Below are 15,512 nucleotides of genomic sequence, written 5' to 3'. Positions count from 1 at the left end.
GGTAGGTGTGTTTGTTTGTCATGTTGTGTTTGTGCGTATTGTTTTGTTTGTTGTAATGTCATTAGGTAGGTGTATGTGTGCTTGTTTGTGTGGTGGTGGGTATATGTGAATGATCGGGATTTTGAATTTCGTGGTTGTGGGTGTTGGTTTTTTGGGCTTTCGGCTTTATAGTCTCGAGATACTAAAATTCTGTATTTTAGTATTTCAAGATTATAAAGTGAATCCATATATACATATATATATATATATATATATATATATATATATATATATATATATATATATCACCAGGCTACAGCTATACAAGATTCTTAACAGAATCATATTTCATGTGTTTTTTTTTTCTTTTTTAGTATACAAGTAAACTTAATTTGGATAATAACCACAGAATCTGAGGCAATTTGCCTCTATTATAAGATAACCACAGAAATTTGAGGCAATCTGCCTCTCTTAAAAGGTACAAAACTGGCACAAAGAACATCATATTATACACAGTAAAAATGTCATAAATTTAAATTACATCTTGTATAGGGCATGATGCCCCTCCTCCTGCACAGCCAAGTCTGAATGAAAAGCCACTAAGGAGAACTCAGAATTATGTAAAACATCCAATAATCTGCTTCCCCTCAATAAAAGTATGCTGCAGATACAAACCTTTCAATTATCTGTAGTCTTGTTTTCCCCGAATCAAAACAATTTCAAGCACAGTAACCTATCTTTTGTCATTCAAGCAGGGAACACTCGACAAACTGAAGCACAGAACAGAAAAAGCAAAACTTAAAATAGCATTAAAAGATTTAAAAGCAGACATGCAAGAACTAATGTCAAGAGACAGCTCTGTTTCCTTGTGCAGATATCCTTGTGGCTATATTAATTGCTGACTGTATGGTCCTACATAAAGTGTCTAGCAGATCCTGCTGCGTATGACTGAACAGTCCTCTGGAATGAGCACAGCTGACTGATAAACTAGTCTCTGGATCTTGGGAAGAAGGTTCTTGACTCTCACAGTTTCTGAGCTCTGCTAGATCAGATAAAACAGTAGAAATTGATGTGGAAAGGAAATCAGAGTTGTCGTCTGTTGTGTTTAGGTGTTTTGTAACATGGGGTTCTTTCAATTCCCTACATTCTTCTAGTTTCCCCTCTCCTTCCAATAGCTCTTCAGTGTGCTGTGGGTTAGTGCTTAGCTTTACATCTTCTGAAAATGTGGATGAAGTTTCCATTTTATAGTCTCTGACAGAAACATTTTCTGGGGACGGAGGATCCTGTTCAGTGCCTGGATCTATTATAGAAGAGTCTCTTGTCTCGTTATCAGACGTACTTGATGGAGTTAATGCCTCCCTGGGCTCAGTTTTCAAATCACTGTTACAGCTGTCTACTGTGTGTTCTTCATCACTGCTAACCCGTCTTCGTTTCACAGGTGTGGCACCTTCATCATCTAAGAAACACAAGTATATTAAAATATCTAACAATAACTTACATCACAAAACCTGCATTTGGTTATGAACTTTGCAACTACTATAGAGGGATATTCATCACTGTACAGCATAACAGAGCTAGTCATCAGAAATGTGAACTGTTACATAAGGTAATCTAAATGGAGACAAAGTACAGTTGTTTAAATACAGCTACAATAACAGAATATCTTTGATGGGAAGTCACTATAACAATAAATTATAACATTTAGGTTAATCCAACCTTACCTGTGTCAACTCCGGGAAAAAAACTGTGAAAAAACAATTGCTCTCTCATTCTCTGTATGTACCAAAGCACATATGGTGTTGGAATGTACACACATATTGCTCATAGCTCATTCATAAATCCTGCACCACTGCATGTTTTCTTCAGTTCTTTAATCTCTAACTGCCTGACAGGGAAGGATGAATATGGTACACAAATAGCCCTTCCATGACACTAAATAACACATTCAATTTTAAATGCAGAGTGCAAAGTACTATGGGCACCTATGCATTAACGCATTCAAATCTATGGCACTTTCTGTACACCTTCTGTTCACACCCATAACTCCTTATGGCATCCAGACATTTTTCAGGTCTGGGTTATTTAACTAAGTGACTTACCAGCAAATAACAGGCAGTTTTAGAAACTGGAAGGAATTATTAACAAAATGACACAAAGACTGTTTATCTGTGATGCCACGCAGTAAAAAAAATGAATCATTTGTCATTTATTATTCATATTTTCATATTTTCAAAACTAACAACCCTACATGCTACTAAGGGGTATAGTATAAAATGCCACAGGGGTAATCAGGAAAATAAATTGTCGGTATCCATTTATATCACACTACACCGGAGACATTATTAGTTGTAGTAATTATCAGTATAAACATTTCCATATGTAATTACTACTTTGAAAAACAGGAGACTTACAAACTGTTGCATTACATTAAGTGAAATCTTAAGACTTTGTTGGAAAAAAAAGTTTTTAATATATGGACTGTAACCTGCACATCTAGAGAGATACTAATATTGCTAATTATATAACTAAGCACAGGTTTTCATATTTCTGTAAATTTCTCAGTATGTATACACTCACACAGGAATTTCTTGTCAAGTGAAACCTTATGTCTGGTTAACAAAATGCTCTTATAACATGCCTCTAGGTTGTACAGTTTTGCAAGATATGACAATTATCTGTGAAGGCTTAGCAAAAAATAAAATTTTAGGTGTGTGCATTATAATATAGCATTTATGGAAAGACTGTGAATGCATTGATTATTATAACTGTAAAGAACATGTCCTGCTGATAACACTTCTGTTTGTACAGTTTTAATAGCTGTTATTGTTCACAAACTAGTTACATTTTTTATATTATACTTTTCAAGTTTATTTTTCCGAAAAACTTTCTGGAATGGAAGATGTATGTAGGCTGCTAGAAGTGTGAAATTCCACACCACATAACTGTTAAGGGGTTAATATTTCACTGCAGAATAATGGGTTATGTTAAAACACAACAGGGATGTTTTAAGAACATTAAGACAGCTTAAAAGTACAGTAGGACTGTTATTGAGGTGATTCAAACATCTACAGTTTCTCACCAATAATCCATTGGTAGACAAGGATTTATTATTTCACATCTGTTTTATTATACTGCATTCCAAGCACTGTATACCTTATGAGGAATTTTATCCGTAAGTTATTTTGAGTGATCACTAGTTTCCTGCTTTTATGTGGGCATTTCACTTGTATTTTTTGTAAAAAATAAATGCTCTTTCTCTCACTGTTACTGCTGTAAGACTGTCATGAAATTGCCTTAAGCAAGGGAATTTCATTTAGCTAGTTAATTGGTTTGAGGTAGCATTGTACTTGTGGGTCTCTTCTACTTGTGTTTTTACATTAGGAGGACTGGGTTTATTCATGTTTTGGCAGGAGGTGTTTACCTCATCTGTCTAAGTTGGGAAATACACACAAGAGCCCGTAGTGTAGTCATTTCACTGTGCAGAGGGTTTATTAGTTAATTTTTCTGTGCTGCTAAAAATGTTGTCTCTCTGAATTTGTTAGTGGTACCCTGTATTGTAGCAAACACCTAGAAAGCAAAGTTACTCTGTGGAAAGATCCATAAAAATATACCCTGTAAAGCAGCAGTATAGAGTAAATACCTTTCGCACTGACAAGCTTAGAGCTGCTAATTGGGCAGAGAGCGGCAATACCTACAGATTTAGTTTAGAGGACAATGCTTAAATCTCAGAAGTTCATCTGGCAGAGGTAATAGCTACCAGAAAAATTGTTTGCCAAGAAAGGTATTTCAGTTCACATGTAGCTGGTGGTTTGAGAGTGACTGATTTAGAGCCTGCAGTACCAGATTCGGGTGTCACTGGGGAGTAGGATCTTTAAAAGATGGTCTGAGAAGAAGAGTGCCTTTCCGGAAGACTTTGTTCAATTTATGAGATGCTATAGTAGAACCATCGAAACCAATGTGAACATTTGATAAAGCTGCTAAATGAACTTTAACCATAGATGCACTAGCCCCTTCTTTAAAAAGACATGTCAAAAATTCAAGGATGATATGTACTGGGGCTGAAAAGGGATCAATATTATTTTGATGAACCCAGAAAACAAACTTCTTCCATTTGCATGAATAGAGTTTTCTAGTAGATGGTTTATGGGAAGATAACAGTATTTGATGGACAGGAGAAGAGAGCATAGGTTGTCTGGGTATTAATGGAAGTGGAGAAGCCAGGCAATCAGCCTGAGGTTGGTTATGTCTGGATGGATCATGTCTGTTGGGTGAGACAGGAGGTCTGGAGTTGAATCACGAATCCAAGGTTGGTGAAGCAAGTGAGACCAATGGAGGAGGAAACCAAATCTGTCAAGGCCAGTAAGGTGCAATGAGGATGATGTTGCTCTTCAACATGGTAGCTTTCTGTAGGAATTTGGAGATCAATGGGATTGGGGGATAGGTATAAAGTAGACCAGGGGGGCTAATAATGAAGTAAAGCATCCCTGGGTGATTTCCCCTGAGGGGGGATTAGGGCAAAGTAGCTGCTACATTTGTTGTTTAGGGGAGAAGCAAAAAGATTGCAACAAGGCTGGCCCACTGACAGAAAATCATCTCCGTCACGCTCTAGTTGAGGGGCCATTTGTGGGGTAAAAGAATGCACTTGCTTAGTTTGTCTGCTATCACACTGGATTCCCCCTGAATGTGCATTGCTATGAGAAAGTGGTTGAATGAGATCACTCATTGTCACAATCTGAGAGCTTCTCGACTCAAGGGGTAGGATTTGGTCCCTCTTTGTTTGTTAATGTACCAAACTACTGACATATTGTCTGTTTGTATTGTAATAGTCCCTAAGGGGAGAGAATCCTGGAAGGCCTACAATGCTAAAAGCACTGCTCTCATATCTAGGACATTGATACGCAAGTTTCCTTCTTCAGTGGACCAAGTGCCATCAACTGTTTTCCCCAGAAAATGCCCCTCCCCACCCTAGCTGGGAAACATCCATGGTCACTATGGCTTTGGGCTAAGGATGAATAAATGGACAGCCTTTAGAACCTCACCTGACTGAATCCACCACCTGAGATCTCTCTTGCATGCCTGAGGGATTCATATCTGACAAAAGATATGGGTCGGTAAAGTACTCACCAATGCATAGCTAGCATCCACTGAAGAACTCTCATGTAAAATCTGGCTAAAGGTACTTGTGTTGTCGCCACTCCCATTGATCCCAGAGCTTGAAGAACCATGTTGCTTGTCTTGTGTATTCAAAAGAGACAAGAAACAGTGCATGAGTTCAAGATATTTATTGTACATAAACACATCAGGAACTGTAACTGGAACATGTCCTTAAGCTGACCGATTCACTTATTATTTCAAACACACTCACATGTGCTTCTCCATTCATGTCTGCATTCACTCTGCCTGACTGTACAAAATGGCCAGATCTTGCATGTGCTCATTAACTTATATGCATGTGGTATCTAGCTACATTGGCTGACTAGGTTCAATAAACACACTGATCTATATCCTTCCTCTTTAATTTGTCTGATATGCAATAAGAGAACAAAACATTTTACATGCTAGGTATTGCATCAACATTTCAACAAATGAATTCAAGTCCAAATCACTGTGTATTTCAGACTGGGTCTGGAAATTCTATCTGATCTGGTCACATAGAAATTATGACTGGGTTTAGCAACAGGGACAGTCTCTGGGGATTGTTTCTCAACTGGAACTTCAGGGGTTGCATCAGGATTACTTGAAGAAGGTACACTTTCCTCTGGAATTCAAGCAAGTGTGGTCCGAGAAAGAGTCTTTGGCTCAGGCAATCTTCTGCGTCACTGGTTCGGAGACTAGAAGTATATGTATTTGATTCCTTCTGAAATTCATTCCTTCAGATTGTACTGTGTAAGATCTCGGTTCTTCACAAAGATTTTTGATGATATCCACTCGGTCATATGCTTTAGATGTTTGCATTCTCACAATCTCTCCTTGTCTTAATGGTCTAAGGGGTTTGCTAGATTTATAGTACAACTTTTGTGACTAACATTTTTTCAAATGTTGAGCCTTGACCATTCTGTTGTTCTTCACACTTGATAATAATAATTGTTTACTGATTAGTAAAGTTGTTCTTGTCTATCTGGACATTAATCTCTGAGCAGGTGAACCAAACAAGTTATCTCCAGGAATGTTTCTGAGATTGGGTAAGTTAAGAAAAACATCAGCACCATCTCCTGGATTTCTCCAACAAGCATTTTGCACTTTGAACTGCACGCTCAGCTAATCCACTAGACTGTGGATACTCAGGACTACTAGTAACATGGACAAAGTCCCAAGACTCAGCAGATTTCTTAAACTGCTGGCTTGGAAACTGTACACCATTGTCAGATATGACATTGTGCAGACTACCATGAACAGAAAAATGTCTCTTTAACTTAGTAATGACTGTGCTAGACATTAAGTCAGGAAGAAAGTCAATTTCAAATCAATTTGAATAAGAGTCTACTAACATGAGGTAATCCTTACCATTCCATTTGAAAATAACAGTAGCGACCACTGTAATTCAGGAATCTGGTTTAGCTGAAGTGGTTCTTTTTTGGTGCATTTAGTACTATTGCAAACTGAACATGCTAGAGTTTCATTCTCTACATCTTTTGATGCTAAAGGCCAAAATACTATGCCTCTTGCCCTTCTTTTGATAGAATCGGTATCCTGGTGAGCACAATGCAAAATGTTGATATATTCCTGTTGTAATGCTTTAGGAATTACCACTTTAGGACCTTTCATGATGATTCCATCTTCCATCACAAGCTCATCTCAGTAAGGAAAACACTGCTGTATGTCAAGTGCAAGACTGGTTTGTTGGTTTAGCCATCCTTGAATGATAACATTTTTTAGCTTCTGAAGAACTGGTTCTGAGGCTGTGTGATTTCTAAGCAGATCAAGACATGATGACGAAAAATTTCTGACTTCCATGACTTCGAAGTCTGCTTTCTTGTTTTCATGTCACTCTGTTGTTTTTTGGGGTGCTCTTGACAAACCATTAGCAAGGCATAGAAATTTGTCTTTTGTATAGACAATATTGAAATTGTATTTTTGCAGTTTTGACATCATGCATTGCAGGCATGTTGGGGCTATGTGTATTTTTTTTTTAAATAGTTACTAGAGTTTGGTGATTAGTTTCAATTTGGATAGGGCTTCCATAAATATAATTACTGAACTTTGAACATGTGAACAGTACTGCCAAAAGCTCTTTCTCTATTTGTGCATAATTCATCTCTGGGTTAAAATTCTGGAAGCATAGGCTACTAGTATGCCTTCTTGAAGACATGCTGCACATAGACCATACTTTGAAGCATCACAAGAGTTACAGGTTTTTGAACAGCATAATATTTCAATGTGGATGGACTGGTAATTTTCTGTTTCAAACTATCAAATGGTCTTTGGTGATGTTCCAACCAGGACCAGTTTATGTTTTTGCGTGTCAACTCATGTAGTTGTGCAGAAAGCTCACTCAAATCTGGGATGAACGTTCCTAAATAGTTGACCATACCAAGAAAACATTGCAAAGGTATGACATTTTCTAGAACTGGCATCTCAAGAATTGCTGCTTGCTTAGACAGATCTGGTTGTAAGCCAGAAATGGAAAATAAATGACCCACATAAGTAACTTCTTTCAGCATGAATTTACATTTTTGAGGATTCAGTTTAAGATGGACTTCACGTGCACAGTCTAGAACTTTCCTGAGGTTTCTGTCATGTTCTTCTTCACCATTGCCCCCTATAATAATGTCTACTATGATAGCACATGGATAACCAGACAAGATTTGTTCCATTGCACATTGAAAGATTTCACTGGCACAATTTATCCCAAATGGCATTCTCAAAAATCTGTATCTACCAAACGGTGTACTGTAGTGGTTAACAATAAAGATTTGTGATCCAGCGAAATTTGTCAAAATGAACTTTTTGCATCTAAAACAGAAAACTAGTGGCATTTGGCATTAGGACAGCTACTACTTCTACTGTGCACATCAGATGATGAGGACGTTTAAGCACTTTGTTTAAATCTCTCAGATCAATACATTTTGAATATCATCTGAGCTTTTCTTATGAGCTATGACCATAGAGGATACCCATTCAGTTGGTTCTTCTACTAGAGTAATTACACCCAAATTCACCTTTTTGTCTAGTGCTGCTTTTATTTTACTCTGCATTGCTACCAGAATCTTCCTTGCTGGTTTGACAACTGGGCTTACTTCATGGTTTAACTTCATGGAATATGTGACTGGGAGTTTAGCAAGCTCATCTTTGAAAATATCATATTCACAAAAAATGGTATGTGTAAAACTATTGTTGTTGTTCATGCTTAGATGGTGGACCTCTTTATTAAATGAAATCAGTCCTATTCTCAAGCTGTCTTTGTAGCCTAACAGTGACTGCACATGTCTTTTGACTATGTAAAACTGCAAGTCATAGCTTTTTACAGCAGAATGGCATGTAAGAGCTACTGCACCACCAGTTTAAAACTCTTCACCACCATAAGCAACTAGTTTTGCAGACTTTGCTAAATCAAGTTTCCCACCATCGCGTACTTTAGTAAACAATGTACTGATATAACATTGCACTTGGACCTGGTGTTTACTTTAGAATCTGCAGGTTTCCCATTAATCCATACAGTACAAAATATTTCACCGTTTGCTGCCAACTGTGTTACTGTGTTAACTGTTTCATCGATCAGAGACACCATCAACATAAAAAGTTTGCTCACAGCCCTCTGTCTGATCTATTTGCTTCTTCAAATGCTCTCTTTTAATAAAAGAATGTGGTGCCTTAGACTTGCAAAGCCTCTAGAAATGATTCCACTTTTTACATTTGTGACATTGCTGCCCAAAAGCTCTCTTGTTTAGGTTCATGGCTGCCTCCACAATTACGACTGTTAACAATAAGATTGTTTGCTGTGGCCCCATTCAGTTTATAGTTAAGGTAGGGTACTGCCATGCCCTTTGGTTTATATTTCTTTTTTATCTTAGCTTTCTGTTGCACACTATCAACATTCACATTGGTAGGTACTGCAAGCATGCTTTTCTCATTCATAAAGCATATTTGTGTGCTTTTCTGTTAGCTCATGTTTTTGACAAATCTCTATGGCTTTGCTTAATATTAAATCACTGTCTCAAAGCAAAATCTTTCTCACTGCATCATTAACACCACACACAAGACTGTCTTTTATCAACTCAACTTGTAAATCACCAAGTTTTAGCTTTATTTCTCTCGTCAGTAATATAGGCTGCTATAGTTTCACCAGGCTTTTGATTTCTTGTGTAAAATATGTGTCTTTCCATTGTAATATTCATTTGAGGGTTACACATTTCATTAAATTTACATTTTAAGCACTTAGGGTCATCTGCTTTTCAGCCTGTATCACTATATGGCAGTTCCCCCTCCCCTGCATACACAGCAGGTGCATACACAAATAAACATTCCCTCTCAATGGCTTCTGAGCCAGCTAAATTAAGAAACATAAATGCCTTTATCTCTCTGCATAACAACAAATTCGTCTAAATGTATGCACAGACCAGGTAGGTGTAATTATGCCCCAAAACACAATAATTTCTATGAAATGGCTTGGTTTTAACACTGGAAACACTGTGAATATGCTGGATACTTCAAATAGCTTTAGTTTGTGCGAAATAGTAGTACATTGCAAAGAAATGTGATTGTTTTATCTTTTTCATGCATTTTAAAGACTTCGGAAATGATTTCAAACATTTCTGTAATTATTTCGAATACCTCTATCATAATATTGCTATTTCTGACACTTTGTTTATATCGGTAATTATTTCAAACATTTTAAATGCTTCATCATACATTCAGTGACTGAAAAATCATTTAAATGAGTTTAGGTACCTCTGAATAAATGCTGACCTGTTTGCAAGTTTATTCCTGTATATTTCTCCACCTTTAACTTCATGCTTCATGGCTCATATGCTGCTTCAACTTCAGATCCCACTTCTGACACCATGTCACTTGTCTTGTGTATTCAAAAGAGACGAGGAAGCAGTGTATGGGTTCAAGATATTTACTGTTAATAAGCACATCAGGAACTGTAAACAGAACATGTACCTAACCTAAATGATTCACTCATTACTTCAAACACACTTGCATGTGCATCTCCATTCATGTCTCTTTCACTTTGACTGACTGTACAAAATGGCCAGATCCTGCACGTGTTCAGTAACTTGTATGCACATGCTATCTAGCTACAGTGGCTGACTAGGAACAATACACATACTGATCTACAGAACAGGTAGGCTGAAACCTTGGTACTGCAGATTATTTTTCTAACCTGGAATCTTATGGTCTGAACTCTTGAGGGCAGCAGTGAAGCTGTGGTTGATTTCATGTTGAGGATTTCGCCTATGAATTCTGGAGTCTGAGTTCATTCTGGTTGAGACTTTTCATAGTTTATGGTTAACCCCAGAAGAGCGCACATCTAGAGGACCTGGTCTCCTGCTCTGATGAAATGATGCCTGGTTGGAGCAGAAATAAGCCATTTGTCTACCTGTGGAAACACTCGGAATCCTTGCAGTCTCAAGTGAGTTGCTACTACTGCCATGCACTTGGTAAAGACCCTGGGGGCTGTGGTGAGATCAAAGAGCAGAACTCTGAATTGGTAGTGACTGGCTCCCAGATGGAAGCATAAATACCACCTGGATCATCTGTTCACCTTTATCTGATAGTATGTATCCTGAAGGTATATTGAGCACATCCAGTCGTCCTTGCCCAGAAATGGGAAAATGGACTGAACTATGACCATACAAAACTTGGTTCATCAATCTGACTTGTTTAAGATACTGAGATCCAAACTTGGTCTCCAGTCCACTGTTTTCTTTGATACTAAAAAGAATATTGAGTAAGTTCCAGATTCTATCTGGTCTGGTGGGACTTCTTAGATTACTCTCTTTTCTAGCAGCATTTGAATTTGAATTGCTGCTTGTTCCCTCTGACTGGGTGGAACATTGGGGAGTTTTTTTCAAGTTGACAGAAGGAAGGGAAAAGGGAATTATATAGCCTATGGAAATAATTCTCTGCACCCAAGTATATTTTGTTAAGTCTATCCAGGTTCTCTGGTGCAGGGATAAATGTCCCCTGACTGCTTCCAGAGGTGGGCAATTGGGCCTCCTTTCAGCAGCATTGGTAGGGTCTGTCAAAGAAAGATTCTCTGGATCCCTGGTTTTGTGGGCCTCCACTGTCACTGGGGCATCATTATCCATTAGAGTTCCTCCTATGTCTGTAGGGTAACCTCCTCCACATGTGTCCTGGGATGGACCCTGAGACTTCTTGAATCACATCTTTCATCTACCTCACTGATTCCTAGAAAAGGGTTTTTGAGGAGTCAAAAAATGTACACCCATGGCAAACAGGGTCTTTCCATCCTTTTCACACCTGGATAGTGTGTCCTTCATCATGGAGCCAAACAAAGACTTGCCATCAAAGAGAGTATTGATGAATGAGGGCTTGAAGGGCTCTGCAAAATCACACAAGCCCATCCAGGCATTTCTCCTAATGGAAATGACTGAACCCTCTGGCCTTGAGGTTCCTTCTGCTACATGTGAAACCCACCTCATTGAGAAATTAGAAATGGATTACAGGGTAGCCATCTGAGATGTCAGATGACTGAACTTCAGAAACAGCTTGCAAGAGGGTATTTGACAACTTCTTAATCTAATCCCTCTGAAGTCTTGTAAAGTGTGCCAAATAATTCAGAGACCTTAAAGCAAAGGTTGCTGAAGCATAGACATACTTCCCAAATCTGTCCATTGCATGCAACTCCCTGTTGGGGGATGGACATTGGAACTCTCCTTGGCAAGTTCCTTTTTAGTGGCTGCCACTATAATCATGGCATCAATGGGCACCCCTTTTCCCCAAAAGTGCTTGTCCATGAGTGGTGCCATAATCTTATCTGGACTCCAAGTTATAGGTTCAGTGGTGCCAGACTCCTTCCACGCCCACCGAGAGATCAACTCAATGGGCCAGTACTGAAGGCCTGAAGGAACATGGACTCCTCAGATGAAGGGTTGCTGGGCATTTAGTCACCTCTCTGTTTAAGGATTTCAAGGATGTCTCGAAATGAGACATCTTCAGGAGGTTACTGTGGGGACCCTTCACCTTCATTGAAATCCATATCTTCTGTGATGGACTCCTCTGGTGAGTCTAGGTGCTTCCTCTTACATGTCTTCTTCTTAGAGACCTCCTCTGTGGAATGATCTGGAGAGGTATCAGCAGAAGAAATCAAGATTCCCTGTGGGAAAGATTGGGGTGTTGGTACTGGCTGTCCTTCTTCTTCTTCTTTTGGCTTTTCCCGGTTAGGGGTCGCCACAGTGGATCACCTGTCCACTCATGACTGGCAGTAGAGTTTTTACAGTGTCGAGTTGCCAGCCCGATGCCCAACCTTCCACAGAAGGCACACACACACACACACTCATACCTAGGGCCAATTTAGAGTGTCCAATCCACCTACAGCATGTCTTTGGGATGTGGGAGGAAACCGGAGCACCAAGAGGAAACCCACGTGACCACAGGGAGGACATGCAGACTCCACACAGAAGGCACCCCAGCTGAGAATTGAACTGGAGAACTTCTTGCTGTGAGGCAACAACACTAACCACTGCACCACCATGGCTGCCCTTGTTACTGGCTGTCCATGTGGAAAAATTTGGTGAGACTCTGTATGCTGAGACATCCAGGTTGTGGATATAGGATCCAAGGGGTTGAGATCCATCTGTTGAAGCAGAGAAAACTCTCTTCACATCCTCAAAAGCAGATCACCCTGGAGAAAGAGAAGGCGGGTCTTGCTTGCTCATCCTAGCATATGTTTTTGAAAAAGTCACCAAGGGAATGGATGAAGGTAAAGTGGTACACACTGCATACCATCAGGCATAGTAAACAAGCAAAATAAAGTGAGAATAAACCCTTGTCACCCAGTGGATTGCCAACTGGCTCACAGATAGGATACAGATAATCAAAATGGGGAAGTTACCGCCACAGAGAGACCAATCACCAATGGAGTCCCCTAGGGTTCTGTGTTGGGACATCTCCTGTTTGGCATCTACTATTTTAACGTAAAAGCCAATACCAAAGAGCTCTGGCTTATTAAGTCTGTAGATGATTACAAGCTTGGATTAACTGGTGCCAAACTCACAGACTGAAACTAAATGTCAAAAGATGTGTTATTGTATCATTTGGAAAGTCATCTTCTCAGGGGAACTATCACAAGGTAGAATACCCCTTAGAGCTGACCCAGTTGTTCGGGATTTGGGAACTTGTGTGAAGAGTGACCTAAATTTTGCTCGTGTGTCCATTGTTGTAAGAAAGTCCTTCTATACTGCACAGCTTATAAACAAAGGGACTGTGTCTAGAATTAGTTGATGTCATTGTCCCCTTTACTCACTCCTCATTAGGCCAGTCATTAAATATAATGACCCCTTTGGTATGTATATGCCTAGACACATGCAACAACTGGAACACCCACAGAGGTACCTTACTAAAAGGGTACAAAGCCTAAACAACATGTCCAACATGGACTGACTCAAAATCCTGTCACTATTCTCAGTATCCTACAGAATGCTAATAGGTGACCTGTATCTGGCATAAAATGCATCCTCTGATACATTACAGATGGATTTATTGCATATCAGCAAGTCAAATGGAATTAGAAATACTCAGCCTAGGAACCTAACCCTGTTCTGTAACATCAACGAATGGTTTGGAGGGAGAGAGATATCTCACTATGGATATCACTCCTCTGGAATAGATTCCACATCCACATAAAACAAAGTTCATCCCTGTCCATATTCAAGCACATCTTAGATCTATGGCTGGGGAACACAAAATTTATCCCAGGACTGTCCCTTGCACTACTAAAGGACAGAGGCAACACCTAAATGCTTTACCACATGCATGGGTTCCCTCAGATTGTCCATAGTATGATCCCAGTTATTCTCATTAGGGGTAATATTTAATTGTCAACCATGGGATGGGAAGGCCAATATAAAATTAAATGGGTTAGATGATTTTGAGCACAAAAAGGGAAACTGGCTTGGCTTAAGATGGCCCTCAAGGGCAGCTAGCCAAGTATTTACCTATGAACCTAGTGCAAAAGAAAAAAAAATAGATGCTAGCAGCATGAAGCATGTATGAAGTGCATAAGTACATCTATTAATTTATTTGTATATGTATCTTTTTCCCCATGCCTGAAAACAATCCAGCCACCCATCAATTTGTGTATTTAAACCCTCTTGATAAAATTCTTTAACAAAGATATCGATAATTATCAAGGCAAAAAGAAATTTAATGAGATATCAGAAAAGATCATTATGGAGAAAGGCTTAAATTACTACATAAAGTACTTGTAAACAAGAAATTAGCCATAAGACTAACAGCTTTCAGCTGAGATGTGATGTAGGTGCATAACAATGCTAATGGGAGATTTGTGCCACCTTATGTCAGTACATGTGATGATATAAAACCAACAAAGGCCATCACAGGGAAACAGGACAACAATGGATAAAAATAAACCGACCAATGACACTTAGCTAATGACTAAATACAAATGTTATAATTTACTGAGTCTCATCAGGAGTTGGGAGACTCCCAGTGAAGCCTCTGGCAGTTTCCAAAAAAAAATCAATGGCTGGAGTTACTGGAGTACCAAAATGAAGTCAGTCAACAATCCACCAATGACCCCCTGTTGAAAACATCCATTGCTGCAAATCTGCAGGAAGGAAAAAATGTATCATCTAAGCAATGAAAGTCCAGAGGTGAGAACTTAAATAACGAATGAGGGGTATCCTGTAACCTAGAAAAAAGTGGGAGTGCTAGTGTGGCTCTTTCATAGAGAAAGAGGAGGCTAGCATGGGCTGCAAGCAAGGTACCCCAAATTTCCACAGAGGAGGTCTTTGATGGTGGTGATGGGAAAACCATTGAGGAAATGGAGGAAGCAGTTCTCAGGAACAAAATAAATACATATTTGCTCCTGGTGTCAAGATACTTAGCAAAGACTGAATGAACAAGCCTTAAATAAATGGAAGTTATTTTCTAAAAAAGAAAAATAACAATAAAAAGCAGATCTCTTTACATTTCCACCAAACTCAAAACTGTTCAACTGGCACGAAATAACTCAAGCATTTCAGTGCTTTGTTACTCTTATGGAAGGTCTCTCAACAAAGGCATTTTAGTACAAAAATCTAAGTATATACTCTGTTAATTAGCTTCATCCTATAGTCTTCTGTGTCATTCCCTCAACTTCTGTTTACCTACTGTAGAGAATTCCTGGGTTACCTTTTTCTTTTTTCTTCAAAAGAGGTAATTTTGTCCACTTTTACTTTTTTTTTTCTTTTTTCAAAAGAGGTACTTGTGCCTAGTGGGCTCAACATTACTGGGGAGCAAGACAGACAAAAAAAAGCTGAACTAAACAACAACTAGACAAAATGACTCCAGCTGGAACGATGTTCAAAAAGGTAAGGACCTGCTAATCTTGACCATCTTAACAA

General features: G+C 38.9%; 1 protein-coding gene across 1 annotated transcript; it reads right to left on the bottom strand.

Annotated features, from left to right (window-relative positions):
* Positions 1-650: 650 nt before the first annotated feature.
* LOC122792190 (ubiquitin carboxyl-terminal hydrolase 34-like) lies at positions 651-1,478 on the bottom strand (the record flags this gene model as incomplete). Its single annotated transcript, XM_044059957.1, has 1 exon — positions 651-1,478. A coding segment is annotated over one exon (654 nt), but the record flags the coding sequence as incomplete, so codon positions are not given.
* Between the last annotated feature and the right edge of the window lie 14,034 nt (positions 1,479-15,512).

Source organism: Protopterus annectens, chromosome 1.part0 (assembly GCF_019279795.1).
Source record: "Protopterus annectens isolate FY-2018-M chromosome 1.part0, PAN1.0, whole genome shotgun sequence".
Classification (NCBI taxonomy): Eukaryota; Metazoa; Chordata; order Ceratodontiformes; family Protopteridae; genus Protopterus; species Protopterus annectens.
Note: the sequence above shows the minus strand (reverse complement) of the source record. Positions and strands in the feature narration are given on the sequence as shown.